The 19,211-nt window shown below is 41.8% G+C and overlaps 2 protein-coding genes across 2 annotated transcripts in view; both read right to left on the bottom strand.

Moving 5' to 3' along the window:
* Positions 1-19,211, bottom strand: part of LOC307012826 (C-type lectin domain family 12 member B-like) — an 85,685-nt gene that overhangs the window by 30,082 nt on the left and 36,392 nt on the right. The gene's annotated exons all lie outside the window — the stretch shown is intronic.
* LOC307012834 (C-type lectin domain family 12 member B-like) lies at positions 923-19,024 on the bottom strand. The gene is made up of 7 exons (XM_079640030.1): positions 18,834-19,024; positions 17,997-18,023; positions 16,772-16,867; positions 2,412-2,663; positions 2,170-2,324; positions 1,934-2,031; positions 923-1,857 (listed from the first exon to the last, which is right to left on the bottom strand). The coding sequence occupies exons 1-7, from the start codon at positions 18,910-18,912 to the stop codon at positions 1,719-1,721; spliced, it is 846 nt and encodes a 281-aa protein (XP_079496156.1). The 5' UTR covers positions 18,913-19,024; the 3' UTR covers positions 923-1,718.

The raw sequence follows: 19,211 nt of genomic DNA on the forward strand, positions 1-19,211 counted from the left end.
ATAAATAAACTCTGGAATATTCTTTAATTACCCATATCCTTGATTATTTTTCCTTTCGTCCTGAACAAAGTCCTGCTGCAGTCCTGATGAGAGCGTCTCTCTGATGTGACGGTTCAGTAGACTTCTGCTTCGAGGTGGAGATGGCATCTTTTTAATCTCCTGTTCTCACGTCATGCTGATACTTCCCAAATAGTTTAAACCGGAACTTGAAAACGTTTGGCCCTTTCACAGAGTTTAATAGAGTCACATATCCAACATATTGGATTTCCTAATAAAATAATCATATTAACTGCAGTTTGGATCTCCATGGATTTCTAGGCCCCGAAAACTAATGTTTAGTCACCAAAATGCTCTCAATGCCACTTCCTGTCTCTCTCTGGAGCTCTGCTAGTGACTAAAATTGAGGCCTGATTTCCTTTTGGTTAATTTTAAAACGTGTTACATCATCGTGAATAAGATTGTTTCTCCTGACTCTTTATGAGTCTGTAGAGGCCTACAGCTAAAATTGTCAAAATCAGTTTGGTAGTGTTCATATAGCTGTTGTGGAGGATATCATGAAGCCTTGTTCTGATAGAGGGTAGTTATTATATAATGTTAACTTGAAAAGGGTCACAGGAGACCTGAACACAATATAGGGTTAGAGGAACTGAGCAGCATTGATGAGTTTAAACACTAGTATCACATCTTATCATCATACATACATCTTACTTAGTGTTTGCTCTTTTTTTGGCCAATTGACCTCCACTTCCTGTCCCTCTCTGAAACTCTGCTGGTGCTGATGTTGACAGAGTGACTGAATATTGAGGCCTGATCTCCTTCTTCTTATTTTCATTAAAATGGTCGCACCATGAATAAGATTGTTTCTCCAGACTTGATTAAAGCACTGATGTTTTTCATGAAAACACAAAAACAACAATGTGTGGCAGCACATTTATTCACTGGTGACAACAGAGTTAAACAAGACATTGCTCATAGATAAAAATACAGATAGATACAAATCACCCATAAACTGTGCATCATCAGAATAGCATCAGGGACAGTTTCATCCCACTGGCCAGAAGACTATTAAACACCTGAGCTTGCACTATTTCTATCTGTATTGTTTTTTATATGTATTTCTTATGTCTTGTTAATTGCACTGTTAAGGAACCTGAGATCACATTTTGTTTATACTTTACATAATTACACCGTAGTTTCTAAATGTCATGACAATAAACCTTTGAATCTTGAATCTTAAAAATAGTTATTTATCAGACTCTGGAACATTGTATTGAGAACAAGTGATGCAGCGCCCTCTGCTGGCCGGTAGAAGCAATACATCAAATGGTCCAGAGTCTTTGCAATAATCTGCAGAGTTTAAGCGTTGCATCTCTAAAACAACAGAATAACATTATTCACACAAAACAGTATAACTATTTTAACCATCCATATCTAATAAAAACACCATCACAATGTTAAAGAAATACATATTTGCATTAATTTATCAAGCTCCATAGAAATTAAGTCAAACTAAAAGCACATCGATTTTAAAATAATCCACATTATGAGTTAACTTTTGTGTTTTATTGTTTTTATCGAGTTTGTCAAACGTTTCTGGAATTACTGTTTTTTAACCTTTTTCTGTTTTATATTTTTGTTTGGAATTTGTTTTTATTCACAAGTCATTTAATTTTTTTTCAAATCGTTTCCAGTAACTTTCTCAAGTATGACTGCCCTGTTCAAACAGAGAGCATTAAAGCCTTCTTCTGGCAGATCCATGGTCGTGTTTCATTACAGTTCAATGATGACCATGTGCCTCCGCCCTGGGCAGACACTGCACAGTGACCGTCAGCAGGATCAGGAGGATCTATCCAGAAGCTGAGGAGAGAACTTGATGTTTAGATAAAGGCTGATAGATTTGATTATTCAAAGTGTTTAGTAACGTGTCTCTTACTTTTCAATCAGATCACTTCCATCTACCCACTTCCATTCCCCATCTTCAACTCTCAGACCAATCCAGAATCCATAAACTCCAAGTCTGTTGATTGCTTCCTGGAAAACAGAGAGAGAGTTATCAGATATGTAAACATTAAACTGTAATAAACACATAATGACCTAAAGACCCAAAGTGTGTTCAAACTTACACAAAACACAATTACTTTCTTATTTGAATCATATTAATGGGTTTACCTTTTCCTCTGAATCATGTGCAAAAGCCAAATTTGAATTCTCTCCTTTGCAGTCTTCTCGAGCTTCTTCCCAGGTTTTCCAATAAGGGTCATTAGACTCATAGCAGCTGGACTGAAATTCTACCCATCCAAACTGACAGGGTTGACACTTATCATCTGAAACAACAGAGTCCAAACAATCAACATCATGCCTGCCTTTTGCAAATATTGAATTATGACCTAATATATAGGATCTGAACATACCAATGTTTCCTAAGCAGTAGGAATCAATGCTCCACTGAGCTTGACTGATGCTGAGCTCATTCCAGTTTGTTGTCATGTCTTGTATTTTCTGGTTCAAGTTGTTCGTCTTGGTCTCCAGCTCCTGGATTCGTGTTTTCAGCTCCTGGACTCCTGCTGACAGGTTTGTGTTGTTGCTTTCCGAGACATTATAGGCTTGTTTCAGGTTGCCAAATTGGTCCGCCAGATTCTTGTTGTCCCTTGTCAAGTTTGTAACTGCAAAATGAGAAATTAGCTTCTTTTATAATCAAGGTTATATTGCAATTTAGTTTTTTGTCAATTTGCCTCTTTTGGAAGCTTCTTCCTATCAGTCTCACGTTAAGTTTTCCGGTCTTTAGACTCAAACTAAAAATGTCTCAGTCCGTCTCAAAGTGTTCTGACTTCTCCAATTCTCAGACCCATTTATATTTCACATTGCCTGAAACTGCTTGTCACTGTGGTTTGAAGTCAACATTACGAAGAGAGGAGTGAAATGGGGAAGTCTTCAAGCCACACATTTTGTGAAATAGCAAGCGCTGGTGGGTAGAGAGTGGGATAAACTCAGAACTTCACAGAGGCTCAGTAACATGAAAGACACATGATATTTGTTAATAGATTGAGATTAGATAGACATTCATTGTCGTTTGGGTCTGATAATATGATTTTTTAAGAATAACAAATATATAGAATATCTCTTGACTCATCTTCTAATTATTTGTATGCATACTTGTCTGTATTTCCCACTATAGGAAATATCTATATAGGAATATAGGAAAGTCTCAAACAAAGTAATGTGTTCATCCACATGAACGGCTTCTTGATTGATAATTTTGCTTAAGTTGGGAAAACAAGCACAATACATTAATGGATGCTACCTCCATGTTGGCCTCCAGAAATAAGAAACACAGCCCCCCCTGAAATAACTTAAAAACAATATTCAACCTAAATCGTTATTTTCACTTCAAAGCATGTCACATGACCATGTGACGTACAAAGCAAGTTGACTTCAAGATTTGCTGCAGCCGCCATTAAACCGCTACCCACTCTCTGTGAGTGTCTGACCCAAAAACACTTTTAAATAAGGTAAGGATTTGAAATGGTTGCTTTTTTTGTTTTAAACTATGTTTAAATGTTTATCAATTTAGTGTCGTGTCAAGATAAACAACTAATTTACCATCTGTCTTTGTATTTGGCTATGCGTTAGCTAGCAACGTTTAACCACGTGTAACCATTTTTTAAGGATGGCTTAACCAGATCATTTTCATACATTTATCATGCATGTGGGGATTTTTTGTTGTGTCGGTTTGACTAGTGAACATTTTAATAGTTGCAAATGTTATATTGGTTTCACATAAGGTATTTTATATGGGGCTATGCAAGTTTAGCTACGTGCTAGCTAGTTTTTAAACCAGGTCATTTTCAATGCGTGCTCCGCTCATAAAAAAAACCTGCAGCATATTAAATACACTAACAGCCAGACCCCAGCCAGCGTTAGAGATGTTTATACTTTTGGCGAGCCTTTATTAAAGCTCCGGGACCGCTATAGTTAATGTGGCTGAAGGTGTATCTCTGCTCTGCAGCAACCCGCACTCGGACCACTCCGCTCCGGAGAGGGGACTGTAAACAGTGGGGAGGGGGAAACAACCCGAATCTCCTTGTAACACGCTGCCCCTCTTGTTGACCATGCTTTGAGGGTGAGGGTGTGTGATTTTTGCTGGATTAAGATTGTTTAAATACACCTTGTTTATTTATTTATTTCCTTTGTGTTTAGGTCACAATGTATGCTGTAGTGATGTGTCGGTCGCGAACGTGAACGACGGGAGCCGGCTCGCACACGCGAACGAGCCATTCTTTTTTTACATTTTTTTTTACGGGTGCTCCCGTGACTGAATGTCACGCGCATGCTGTGCATCACGTGAGGATAGACAAGGAGGGAAGGGCTGTGTGTGGCGTGCTCAGTGCTGGTTGCTGAACAGAGGGAGAGGAGAACACACGGTGAAGTGTCAGATTTCCGATTGTTACCAAGGTGGTTGCTAGGGACGCTGCTATCGATATTCTTTCTGTTATGTTGTGTAACTGTTTAATGGTGTTATCTTTATTGCTACCCCCTTCCCCGTCAATGTGTTGGTCCACAGCGCAAACGTATTAGTTTGACAAAATTCGCATCTAAAGATACGTTATTTTCCCCTGTGCAATTCCCAGTCTCTTTATTCCGAGTGTGCTTGCTTTTCTCTTTGAAAGTCATCACATAACGGCATTGTAATACACGGTTCGGCTGCATTAAATATTACATATCTGCCGTAGTTCTTTATTTATAGAGCCCTGATGAGAAGACTTCTAGACAAACATGAAGAACTGCCGCCAACCCTGAAAACGTCACGTGGATCATAAATATATCAGAAATTAAACAACATCTGACATTTCTTTTCACACAATACGTCTCTTTGCAGTATCAACACTAATTCGGCTGACTTTTATATTTGATCCAATTGGTATTTACACCATAAAGGTGCACAGCTGATAGAAAGGGACACCTGGTGGTTAAAGCATGTTATTGAATTTCATTATTTGTATTATTAGATATTAATAGGATCACTATAAAGTATATTCATTACTCGTTATTCTCTACTAATAGTAAATTAAAGACTGTATATAATGACTATTTTGCACATCCCTTTCAAGATTTCACGATTTTCTAAGCTAAGGTTTATTGACATATCATATTCACAAACGGTGTCGTTATGCAATGACTGAAAAACTTGGGTCGCAGGTTCCTCAACAGTGCATTACAAGACATCTATCAATATCTGTGTATACCTCCAGCAATGTTAACTATGTTGAAGCACTTATTTTAACTGATATTATGTATTATACTCTTATAGGATGTATATAGATATTTCATCCCCGGCCTTGTCAGGTATTGAACAATAAATAAAGAACACAGAATTATTAAATATAAAACACAGAATTTGTGTGATTATACTAAATGATTTACAAATAAACACCACTGCATATTTACAACTGTTACACATGCTGATGTAACGCAAATGTTTCCAACGTGGGATCAATAAAGTATATCTTATCTTAAGATGATCGATGGCTACTGCCAGATTTACCTCTGAACCTTGACAAGTGCATGTTTCAGGCTTATCAATTAACAACAGGAGGGGTCACAGACATAAGACCAGCTGTTAAATAAAGCTCTTCTGACCTTAGCTGGCATGTGGGTATATATATTAATGCTGCCCATTATGGGCACAAGCAATTTTCAACCATTTATTAATTATATGTTTTAAATTTGAGTGTTTCCTATCCCCTAAACCTCCAGGGATGTACACAGTTTAATACTGGCAACTTCTTATTATGGGAAATACGAAAACTTCTTTTAAAACTACAACTCCCAGTAGAGACGTGCCATAGATAGAGAACATGTTGCGAAACACAAGAGCCAGCATGTGTAGTTCTGGGGACGGGGTGGGGGGGGGGGGGACGCAGTGGACCCGTTCAAATCCAGTTTTGGACAGTCTGCCGTGGTTCCATCCCATTTCAAGAGCTGTTCGACGCTCTGCATAACCCTTGGAGCACACTCTCCAATCACAGAGCTTGAGGACTATCACGGGGTTTGTCAAGCGAAGCAGAGAGAATACTTAATTCCGGGTGTAAAATTCTCTAAAGCAATGAGCTGCTCCGGCCCTCGGTCCTGACAGACTCCAACTTGTGTTTATTAATCAAACAAATAAATAAACACAAGGATAATTATGTGTTATTGTTGAGTAAATGGAGAATTGCACAGGGGAAAATAACGTAAGCTATCTATGCCACAATTTTAGATGCGTATTTTGTTAAACTAATACGTTTGCGCTGCGGACCAACACCAAATTGACGGGGAAGGGGGTAGCAATAAAGATAACACCATTAAACAGTTACACAACATAACAGAAATAATATCGATAGCAGCGTCCCTAGCAACAAGTAACTGAGGTTACCTACTGTAACATCAGCTTCTATGAGTAAATGGCGCAGCCCTCTAAGGCTATCGCTATTGGGTAATCCCCCTGCGCCCCCGCGCAGCACTGAAACACTTGTAGTGCACGCCCACCCGCAAGGTGGGCCCCACCCTCGGGCTCCCTTCCGGTATAAATAGGAAGGAGGCCCGGCAATTTGCTCCCATACCAAATAACTTTTCTTCAGCTATTCGTAGAGCCAGTGGGGCCCAGCGCTTAGAGGGCTGCGCCATTTACTCATAGAAGCTGGGGTTAAAGTAGGTAACTTCAGTTCTATTTCGTATATGGCTTCGCCCTCTAAGGCTATCGCTATTGGGTTAAGGGCGAAGCATGATGTAGTCTGCGCCCCACTGGGTCCGCCCGGCACTAGAAGCACAGACACACCTGCTCAATAACACCCCCCTGCCTGATGTGCCATGCGTAATGGCTCATCACCGTACCTGGAACATAGCAAAACATGCCTATCTTCCCGACGGGGTGAAGGCTGGGAACAATACATACCGGCCGCTGTGAGAAAGTAGAGACGAAGGTCCCACCTTGTCCTGCGATCGTAGTGGGGGAACAGCAGCTCTCTGCGTGCAGACAGGCAGGAGAGCGCAAAGCTGGATCCCTGACGTCACTCACTCTGACCAGGCACTCCGTACAAAGTGTGTCAGAGGAAAAAGGAACATCCCTCCTATAAGAGGGGAAATGGGCCGCTCTCCGCGTGCCGAGAGGCAGGAGAGAGGTGCCCAGCTGGCTCCCTGACATCACTCACTCCGACAGGACACCCACTACAGGGTGTGTCAGAGAGGAATGGGAGACATCCCTCAAATAAAATTGAATAAACGAACAGGGGGAAGACCAAGATGCAGCCGTGCAAATATCTTCCACTGACATTCCTCCGTGCAAAGCCGTAGAGGAGGAAATCCACATGCCTGTGACACAGCCTCATACAGCCAGTGTGACAGCCGCTGTGCAGACAGAGGTTGAGCTCTCTCTATAGTGCACAAACAGGCGCTGAGAACGGCGCAAGGCAGCCGTGCGCGCCACATAGCAAGACAGCGCGTGCACCGGACAGAGGAGATTTAGAAAAATAGCGGGGGTAAAAACCGCACAAGACACTGTTCCTGGGATGACAGGAGTGTTTCTTGTATCCCATGGAACTGCTGGGGGGGAGAGGCTTCTCTGTGATGTGCCGTAATGGTCTTCATGGTGACGAGCCACGCCATCGCCGCCGCTGCCCGTGAGGCAAAAGGGCTGCGAGGGAGTTTCCACACGCTGCCTTTCACTCCGTCTCTCATCATGATGCGCGTACACGCCCAGGGGATGAGAGGTGTGTGCATGCTGTCCACACGAGGCGTTATAACGGTGCTCGTGGTTATTATGACCGTGTGTAGGAGGCATATCTGGGACAGAGGAATGTCGCGAGTTCTGCAGTTTATAAACCAATAGGTTAAAAACAGCAGGCTTCTGCAGCGAATGAACCACCTCTGGAGTGTCCCCCTGTTGGAAGAGACTCAGGGGGATCATCACGTGACCAGCTGACGCCAACGCCGAGCAGCTGCGTCACGGAGAGGGCTGTGTGGGTTGTGACACGCCGGAGGAGAGCTGTCAGTTCCTCCCCTCGCTGCCGCGAGAGTCGCGCTCTCATGCTGGCTGAGTTTAACTCCACTCCCAGATAAACGATTGTCTGAGAGGGAAGAGGACAGCTCTTCTTCCAATTTATTATGAAACCCAGGCTTTGACAGATGTGATACGAGATGTACCGTCTGTAAAGCGACTTCCTCCCTGGGGCGAGCCAGCAAATAGCAGGTCGTCCAGAGGAAAACCACACTCTCATCCCTCCTCTGTGTAGTGGCTCCAGCCTTCTTTACACAAAAGCGAGGAGCCAGGAAATATCCGAACGGCAGACGATTGTCTGGTCTGATATTCCCTGAATGGAAAACGCAGGAATTTCCTGTGTTCCAGCTCGGATTGGAGCGCAAGACATAGCTTCTGGGAGGACAGGACTGTTTCCTGTAACCCATGGAACTGTGGGGGGGGGGGGGGGGGGGGGGGGGGAGGCGACTGCAGGGTGTACCCTCTGCTTGATCAGCCTGCTCATCCATCTGTCCATCAGACAGCTGATGCGCTGCCACTCTGAGAAACACTCTAGAGCGGGCGCACATCCTCGAGATGTTCTGTGGTCGTCATGGCAACGAGCCACGCCAGGGAGCCTCCACACGCTGCGTTTCACTCCGGCTCTCATCATGAGGCGTGTACACACTCAGGGGATGAATGGAGGTGTGTGCAGTGCTGTCCACACGAGGCGTTATACCGGCGCTCATGGATTATTATGACCGTGTGTAGGAGGCGTATCTCGGACAGAGGAATGCCGCGAGCTCTGCAGGTTATTAACCGATAGGTTAAAACCAGCAGGCTTCTGCAGGGAGCCCTGCTGTCTACTTAATCAACAGATTAGTGGCAGCCGGCTTAATTACCGGCTCCGCTTCCTCGGAGGCTCTCGCGTAGCAGACCAGGAGCAGGGGAGCCTCACTCCCCTTTGACTCGCCGCCAGGAGACCCTGTCTCTGGGGTGGCGGGGGAGCGGAGACGTGGGGCGTCTCTCCGCTTGCGGCCTCCTGTGGCCGGCGTGGACGCCGCGGCTGCTGCGGGCGTTGGTGCCGCTGTGGCAGCTCAGCCGACTGGAGCCAGCTGTACATGCTGGCGAATGCCGTCCACCTGTTCCGCGGCCGTCTTCATGGACTCCACCATGGCGTGGAACTGGGGTCCGAACAGTCCGTCCGGGCTGATTGGAGCGTCCAGTAGCACTTTTCTGGCCGTCTCCGTAACAGACGCCGCCGCGCTGTGGTGACGGAGAGGGGGAAAGCATGTTCGGCCGCCAAGCTGGCACCCTGCTCCGACTCTGTCTCCCCCGTCCGTGGGAGAGGAGGGAGGGGAGAACCGAATGGTGAACCGTGGAGGGAGGCGGGGCAGGAGTTGCTTCGGACTCCTGCCCGACAAGAGGCCCCGTCCGCGGGCTCGTAAGCCTGGACGGACCAATCGTTCTCCTCGGCCACAGCAGCAAGAGTGTCCGCTCTCCGCTTCCTGTCGCCCGAGGGGAGACGAGCGCAGTGCATGCTACCTGCTGGTTTAGAGCCGCGTACGCGTGCTCTGACCCCCGGCAGGATTCGCATACTGCTTTTATCTCTGCAGGTCAAAACTCATTATGAACCCAGAGCCACATGAGGGACAACCACGGACGCAGTTGTTGCTTATGATGATTCTCAATTGCTGTGCTTCAGTAACTGTGCTGGTTTGCTGAAAAAAAGAGGGAGCAGATTGCCGGGCCTCCTTCCTATTTATACCGGAAGGAGGCCCGAGGGTGGGGCCCACCTTGCGGGTGGGCGTGGACTACAAGTGTTTCAGTGCTGCGCGGGGGCGCAGGGGGATTACCCAATAGCGATAGCCTTAGAGGGCGAAGCCATATACGAAATAGAACAAGTAGTTAATAATAATAAAAGACATTAAGAAAAAGGCATTTTAAACAGTGATTAAAAAGCAACACAATCTACCTGCATTGCATTACTCTAAACGTGTAATAACGTGCTTTAACCAGTAGGTGGTTTGGGTTAAAAAGCTGTCAAGTTTAAAGTGTTAACAAAATAAAATATACTGCTGTTTCTGGTTTAGTTTACGACGGATATATTTAGTTATTGTTTTGATATTTGTAACACAAAGGTGATGGAAAAAACCCACAGCAACACAGAAAAGATGGTCATGACCCAGCGGTCTAGTAGTTAATAAAAAACAATAATATCAAAACAAAATATTACTACTAACTTTATTGTGAAATTCAAACTGAACGGTAAAAGAATAGTTTCCGGTCTATTCTGAGCCCGATCTCTGTAGATAAATAAAAATAAAGAACTACGACAGATGTGTAATATATTTAATGCAGCCGAACCATTTATTACAATGCATTAATGTGATGACTTTCAAAGAGTAAAGCAAGCGCTGCTGAATAAAGTATGATTTGATCTTTTACGAAACTTTTTTTTTCATATGGAATGCAGTTGGAGGTCAACCAATCACAGAGCTTGAGAACTAATCACGGGGTTTGTCAAACAGAGAACATGATGTAGTCCTAAACGATAGCTGGGGATTCTGGGTAGTGTAGTGTCTTCTGCCATCCTTTACTCCGAAAAAATATTTGTTTCTCCAAATCGAAGTGGAAAAATACAAAAGCATTGCACACAATTTAAACCAATCAATGTTGTGTAATTAACAAGGATAATCTGGTGTTTTTTAGTCGATGAGTAGTGCTGATATCACTGTAAAATCAATCGACAGTAAGGAGAATACTTACTTCCGGGTGTACAATTCTCCGTTATCCAATGGGAATGGACGCTCACATTACCTTTAAGGGCAGCCGACACAAACGAATGCCGTGCTTCCATGAGCGTCAAATCCCGCCGCAGATGGGAATACATTGCAATCAGTTGAAAGCTCTTTGCGTCCCTTTATGAAGCTGAAGGAGCCGAGGAGCGTCACAACTGCACGCCACGGGACCCTGACCAAGCGTCGCTCCTGGACGATTATGGAGTGAGAGTGTGTTGGTATGATAGAGAACGTGCTTCACTGCAGGCCAGGGTTAAAGAAGCTACTGCAGTTTGCCTTACCACTGATTGCTGGACATCAAGAACCACCACCTCTTTCATGTCTGTTACATGTCACTTTATAGAAAATTATAAAACGGTGGCCTGTCTTCTGGACTGTTTTGAGTTTAGCGACAGACACACTCCAGAAAACTTGGCAGAGGAACTGCTAAGAGTTGCAAAAGAGTGGGACATTGAAAATAAAGTGGCTTGCTGTGTTAGTGACAATGCAGCTAACATAACCAAAGCCATTAAACTCTTGAAATGGACCCGCCACCCATGTCTCGCGCATACCATCAACCTGATGGTAAGAGATGCCCTGAAGGTCATGAAGCCCACTCTTGACAAAGTGAAGGGGATGGTAGAATTCTTGCATAAGAGCACAAGAGCAACAGAGAAGTTGAAGTCTACTCAGCGCCAAATGGATATGCCTGAGCTGAGGCTCAAGCAAGACTGTGTCACAAGGTGGAATCCTACGTTGTACATGCTGAAACGGGTTCTGGAGTCAAAGGATGCAATCATCTCTACCCTGGCCCTTATCAATGCACATATGGATGCTCTGGATCAAGAAGAATGGGAGGCACTACAAGAGACCTGCTCTGTTTTGGAACCCTTTGAGCAGGTCACTGTGAAAATCAGCTCAGAGGGGTACAGTTGACAGTTGTTATTATATTATTTATTATTATATAATAACATATTAAGGAACATTTTAGATGTGAATGTCAGTAATATTAAACAAGAATAAACTGAGCAAAGTCCATATACCACATAATAAAACAAAGCATAATAATAGAGTCACTGTTTTCTCTTTTTTCAGCTATGTGACATCCTCCAAAATGCTACTCCTCTGCAGGGGTCTGCAGAAAATCACAGCCTACAACCAGACACAAGTGACCAAGAGGAAAGTGACCAGTGGCGTTTTCTCCTGGAGGCCAAGGGAAGCCAGGCTTCCCCTGTTTTTTCGGATTGTAGTTATAATTTTAATAAATAAATAAAACACTTCGTTTAGTTTCGGAAATTCATTGTTGTGTGTTGCTGCCGGCCCGTCTCTCCCCCATTCTCATTGAGTATTTTACAAAGAGTGAAACAGCGCCCCTCTAGATGTTATGGTGAAACAGTAGATTGCACTCTCTGTTGCGAGAGGAGGCCAGCCGAAATTTGCTTCCCTTGGTGAAAAAAAATGGAGGGATTGACCAATCAGATGAGGCTCACGTCATGCCCCTGCCAACCTGTGATTGGTCAGGGCCATGCCAAGGGAAGCCAGAGGCGGCTGGCTTCCCTTGCCTCACAATCCAATCAAATCGCATCAACTTAGTGGTGCAGTGACGCGTCCCAAAAAGCGGAAGTAAGCTGCTGGTTCCCTCGACAAAAAAGCAATGGGATTTCTCCATAAGATTTTGGAAAATAGCTCGAAATAAGGTCAGTGGAAAACGAACCTGTTCGGTAAATGCACATTTTGTTCAGTCGGATAATATCCACATGTCTACCCTACTTTTATAATTTTCGAATGATAAATCTAATCGATAGAAGATAGATAGCGTCACTGCACCACTCTCACCGCCGTTAGAAAGTAGCAAGCAACTGAAGCAAGTGCAATTATGGAGGGTGGAGATTTGGAGTATTTAATCAAAAATAATTGTACTGAACTTCCGCTGCAGCAGCAACAACAAATACAATCTGATGACAGGCCAATGCCCAAACTGGAGCCGTGTACAGCGAGGAACAAAGGAGCGAACCGGACGTAAAACGTTAAAGGTCTCCTGATTTAGTTTGTGAATGAATGCTTATTAGAGTTTCGGCTGGAGAGTGCATGCGGACGGACCTGTCGGTCAGATAACAGGCGTGTGTAAGTCCTGCATCTGTATGATACAAATGTGTGTAAAATGATACCGGGCGCTGTAATCACTCATCTGGCTACGTTATTACATTGACCACCACACCCCCCCCACCCCAAAAGAAAGGACGTATTATTGGCTTCCCCTAATTTTTTCCCCACGCCACGCTACTGAAAGTGACAGAGTTGGTGACTGCTCTCTCAACGTCGATGGACAGAAAGTTCCACAGAATTGAATCTACTGTACTCGATCCAAGGTTCAAAAGGCTGGCCTTTAATGATAACTGCGCTGTCGATGAGGCTCTTCAGAGAGTAACAGCAGCAGCAGCTCGTTGCGACCTCAGCAGCCAGCCAGCTCAACCACCAGGAGACCAAGAGGGAGAAGAGGGAGCAAGGGCACCAGAAGTGGAGCCACACATATCTGCTGTTTGGAGGCTCTTTGATGCAAGAGCAACAGAAGACATTGCAAGAAGGAATCCCTCAGCAGATGCTATGCTGGAAGTAAGTTCCTATCTGGAGGAGCCTCTTATCTCAAGAACCGGAGACCCGCTGAGCTGGTGGGAGTCCAAGGCTTCAGTGTACCCACGACTTGTGAAGGTCATGGCACGGCGACTGTGCATTGTAGCCACAATCAGTCCCCTCAGAAAGGATCTTTTCTAAAACAGGGCAGATAATAACAGAGAAGAAACCGGATCAACCCCCTAAGCTGAGGCACTTGGTCTTCCTCAATGCCAATCTGCCCTGAAAAGAAAAAGAAAAGGTTACAGTTTGATAGTTGACGGTGGGAGGTTCATTAGAGACTGTTTGATACTTAGAGGCTGTTTTGCACATTACAATACATTTATTTTTATTATGTTTTTTGTATGATAGAGACTGTTATTTGCTGCTGTTTTGAGCATTGCAATATTTATTTTCATTATGTTATTTATGATTATTTTTAATTTTTAAGATTTTATGTCAGCTGTTGCTGTATTTTGTAATTTATACTGAAATAGAGCCCTGCTGTTTTGTTTGAGCTTTTTGTTTAAATAAAAATGTAAAATATGCAAAAATACGGTAGCTGTCCTTTTTTAAATGCCTATGCTTAAGTTTTTATAGGTGTTGCTATCTGCTTTGTGTAGCGTGGTTCTACAAGCAAGTCAGTGCATGCATTGGGTGGTATCAGAGAGTTACACGGGTCTGTAAATGCAATGAAACAATTGCCCAAAGCAAATCATTTATATTAAACATGTCATTTTTACTTTTCAATACTTCAGTACAAAGGATGTATTGAATCATTTAAGTGATATATGTGTACACATATACATAATTAGTCAAAACAGGGCTACATTCGATTGAATTAAAAGGTATAATATGTGGTAAACTGAAGAGCCGTTTGGGAGCCGAAAGAGCCGGCTCTTCTTGGTGAGCCGAGCCAAATGATCCGGCTTACTCAACAGAGCCAGAATTCCCATCACTAGTGTGCTGATTTGGTAAGTTCCAAAATGAAATGCAAGTAGTTTTTATGTATGTTTAAAAAGGATTGAAAACCCAAAACGGAGACTTACGGCCCGTCACGGCAGCGTGCGTTGAAGCCAGGGTTCGAGTTATGTGGGAGCCAACGGACGCAGTGAAATCATACATCTGTGTGGGTCGCTAATACATTACCAACAACCATTATTTTTATCAAAAATAATGCATGTGTCAATGTAATGAGTATTATTTATGCTAACGAGGTGAATAGGCTAAACTCAAAACATGTTTTCCAAAAGAACTACGCATCTCTTGAATGACAATATGTCCGCACTGCACTTCCAAGGTTGCGCAATCTATGCCTGTGAGCGTGCTGCGCGAGCCAAGATGATGTGTGTGCGTAGTTTAACCTTTTCATATTTAAGTGTGTGTGTGTGTGTGTGTGTGTGTGTGTGTGTGTGTGTGTGTGTGTGTGTGTGTGTGTGTGTGTGTGTGTGTGTGTGTGTGTGTGTGTGTGTGTGTGTGTGTGTGTGTGTGTGTGTGTGTGTGTGTGTGTGTGTGTGTGTGTGTGTGTGTGTGTGTGTGTGTGTGTGTGTGTGTGTGTGTGTGTGTGTTGTTGTTGAAAGACCCCGTAGAGCTCAGTTTAAAACTTGAACCCTGGTTGAAGCTTCAACGCAGCTTCCCATTCACTTTGACGTCACGCTTTGCTGAACTGCATTGTGCTTCCGTCGCTTCACTTTGCCTCCGTTGCTCGCTTCAAAAGTTGAGAAAAGTTCAACTTTTCAAACTTCGACGGAAGCGTCAGCCGGATCATAAATCTAATTGATAGATTTATGATCAATAGATTTATGATTCGAAAATTGTAAAAGTAGGGTAGACATGTGGATATTATCCGGCTGAACAAAACGTGATCCGTCCCTTAAATGTGTTTCAACCACAGACCTTATTTCCAGCTAGTTTCTAAAATCCTATGGAGAAATTGCATCGCTCTTTTGTCGAAGGAACCGGAAGGAGTCAAATGCTGACTTACTTCCGGGTTTTAGGACGTGTCACTGTGGCACTCTATAGGTGAACGTTTTAGAATGCAATATAAAGACAGAGACATTGGAGATGCACTAGTCAACCTGACATCCTCTGCTGACCTTGAAGATTTGACAACTTTCAAGGTCATCCCAATACCTGATGATGGTGTCCAAGAATACAACTTTACCGTCTGTGAAGAAGCAGCTTCTGCTCAATCGGACGATGCTGACATCTTGTCCACACCCTCCAGCTCAGTCTCTACAAGAACTCGTATCGGGTTGAAATTATTGAACTGACACAAAAGGCCAACCTTGTTCAAAGATTGCAATGCTGGGATTGAACTGCATTTTTCGTTGCTTAATTGCTTTGGCTTCTGTATGTTTCATTTGAAGTAAAATAATAATGTGACTTCACAGATTCTGGTAATGCTACTTAAACCCTTCTTAATGGCTAATACATGTTTATCTGAAGTTGTAATTAAGAGCTGCAGAAAATAAGTGTTTAAAAATGTAAAGAAAAACAAGATGTCATGCATACGTTCTAGTCTTTAATTAAAAGGCAGCCAGGTTTAAACGCATTACACATTTACATTTTAAAGGAGAGATAATCAAGCTAGTTTACCATGTGCATATGCATGTGGTTAAGGCTACAGGAGAGTTTTGTAAAAAAAAAGTCAAAGTGATCTTGATTTACTTTTATTTATTTTTTACATAAGAGCAAATTGGTTGCATAATTTACTCAATTAATTGTATTAATTTATTGATGTATTTATTTTTAATTAAAAAAATATTGTATTTTATAAAACAGAATAGGTGGAGCATATTTTAAAGACATCCCAATAAATGTTAAGGTCTTTTGAAGAGAATATTCCTGTCTTTATGTGAACTGAGCTAAACCAAGTGTTATAAGTCAAATTTAATTTGTTTACAGTAAACAAAACACAGTATTGTATCGATGTACATTAAAGTTTTTGCTTTGTAATAAAAGAAAATATTTTAAGCTATAATAAAAAATATTGCCTGCAACAAAATGAAGTATTGTTTTTTATTTTTTTTCACAAACTTAAAAACTCTACTTAGATCTAATATAAATATGAGGTTAGTCCAAAAGGAAAAATTAACTTATAGCAAAGTAATAAATGTTGTGCGGTCTTCAGAATGAATCATCTTCTTACTTTGTGTGAATGTAAATATATACTGTATCTTAGACAGAAGCAATATTGTTCACTTAACTGAACATAATTTTTTTAGATCAAAAAATTAATTTGGAATAAACAAAAAAAAATTGCTGTAACAAATTAGCGAACATTTTTCAAGTTAATCCAAAGTATCCATTTTTTCAGTTTGCTACTATTCTTTACGGTTTGTCTCATGTCTAAGTGTGAGATAATGCACTTCCTGTTTTGTGTACTTACGGTGGACGCAGACTCCGATGATGCCACCGAGCAGAATGACACAGAGAATCCCCAAACAACAAGCCAAGTGCTGAAAGCGCCGATGTCCTGCTGAGTCTAAACAACACAAATGAATCACATTAACTGTCCAAATGAAGATTGGTAACTTTCAAAGTGTCAGTCTCTTTAGTACAGATATTGAGTCACTTTTCAACTAGGACAGTATACAGTATGGTAAATGCAGATGGATCTTTTTTAATCAGAGTAAAAGGTAAAAGACAGGAAAGGATACCAAGTTGATTTGACTAACTCAGATGCTTGAACCTTATATTAGTCAGTTATACATACATAATACAGTTCAGAACAAAGGAGTACATTTGGTCCCCTATCACTTACATTGTGAGAAATGGCCTAAATGAACAAAAGGAGTGATATGGACAGCGAAAGATTGTTCAAATATTTAAACAGGCACCTGACTGTTGTTAAAGGGCCGGCTTAAAGAGTTGTGAACCCATTGTGTTTTGAGAAACTGCTTTATGTACTTTGCTAAAAGTGTTCCAGTGAGAGTTACCGTAGGTCTTGAGTATTAGTCACTCTAACATTATTGCAGTTCAACACAAAAGTTCAATCTCTAAATAACCGTTCACAAGAGATTTCCTAAAAACGAACCTCATATCTAGTCTGAGTCATTCACAGTTTTTAACACGTTAATAACGTTGCAGATAAACCCCCGTAAAAAGCAACAGAACCACTTGATAAAGTTTAGTAAAAGGCAGTGGTAGAATGATACTGAATACATTTAATCAAACTGTACTTAAGTGCACATTTGAGGCACTTTACTTGAGTATTTTATTTTCATGCCACTGTATGATTTAACTCAACTAAAATTCAAATGTATCATATATCTCACTCCACTACATTTATAGCAAGTTAATTATTCAGATGCATTATTATTTAAAACATATAATGTGTTGTTATGAATAAGAACAGATGGATGATAAGACAAACTAGATTATAAATAAACTTAATTGGCATCTGTATACATTTACGTTTATTTAATTTAATTAGAACAATATTTGTGGGTGTTTTTTTAATGTAATTTTAAACTTGTCTGTGTCGGGTATAAGTAGAGTTTGCTTTTTATACTTACTTACTTTTACTCAAGTAATATTTTCAATGCTGTATTTCTACTTGTAATGGATTCGTTTACCACATGGTAACAATACATACTGCACCTTCACCTCACCGTATACAGTTTCCTCCCCTCTTTTTGCTGAAAGGACAAAGGAAATGCACATGCTCAGGGTTTTTTGTGAATAAATGAGAAGGACTTCAAAAGGCTGTTTTCATTGTTTGATAAAGCAGATTAATTGCAGATGATTGATTTATTGCAAAAAGGCAATTTGTTTCCTCAAAATGATGAGATTGTGTTTCAGGTATTGTATCATGCCATTAAAAATGGAAACGACATGATACGGGAAACTCTCAACAGATAATTCGCAATTTCCTCACTGGTTTTAAATAAATGTGTTCGTGATGATATACCTCCAGTGTGAGTCGCTAAATTAAAATTAAAATACCCAACAAATGAGCATCAGTTTGAATCTTTTTATGAGCTAACGAAATGTTAATTGAAGTTAAACTGAAATAGGATGAGGGGTTCAAAGGTTTCAAACTACTCTAGATTTAAAATTGTTTTTTCAATGTAGAATACATCAAGAAGGCTTATTTCTACCAAAAATGTGCATTGATGAACCAAGAAAACTCATATTATTAAAACCTAGCTGCACGACTAGGGAAATGTTTACACTCAACATTGTGATTTTGAAAAAACATCAATGCAAATGTGCTGGGTTCGTTAAAAATATATTCTTCACCCACACTAAAGAAATAAAAAAACTGGTAAAAAGGTAAATTATTTGCAGATTTTTCATGTTTCTGGTTTCAAATTTCAATTACACGACATTAAAAACAGCAACTTTCTTTGGATTGATATTCAACATTGCATTGATCACAGAAAAAAAGAGGCTCTGATTCAAAAATCATAAGCAGAAAGTTAAAGTTGTTAAAAAACTAAACTTACCCGCAGGTGGAGGATTGTTGGCGGCTTTGAACACACCCCAAGCGTAGTTCTCGTACACCTCGTCCTCTCCCTCCGCCATCACTACAGCTGCTCTGTTGAGCGCTCTCTGACTCGTAGACGGAGAAGTCTCTGGACATCGAACTAGGAGAACTGGTTGTGTCCTCTCTTCTGTTGAAGTCTATCTCTCAGCCTTCAAACTAACCACTTCTGCTTTTGGTCGAGAAGTTCATTTGCATTGCTTGACGTGACTGAAACTTGGACCGTAGAAATAAATGGTGTGTTCTTGTTTTATGGAAATGTACACACACACACACACACACACACACACACACACACACACACACACACACACACACACACACACACACACACACACAC

This window comes from Notothenia rossii (assembly GCF_949606895.1).
Source record: "Notothenia rossii genome assembly, chromosome: 7".
Taxonomy (NCBI): Eukaryota; Metazoa; Chordata; class Actinopteri; order Perciformes; family Nototheniidae; genus Notothenia; species Notothenia rossii.

Excerpts from the sequence above, each read along its gene's own strand:
- LOC307012834 (XM_079640030.1), bottom strand. The coding sequence starts at position 18,912 with ATGGCGGAGGGAGAGGACGAGGTGTACGAGAACTACGCTTGGGGTGTG. Across the intron at positions 18,024-18,833 it reads CAACAATCCTCCACCTGCGG|CAAAAAGAGGGGAGGAAACT; the intron begins GTAAGTTTAGTT and ends TTGTCCTTTCAG. Across the intron at positions 2,032-2,169 it reads CACATGATTCAGAGGAAAAG|GAAGCAATCAACAGACTTGG; the intron begins GTAAACCCATTA and ends TCTGTTTTCCAG.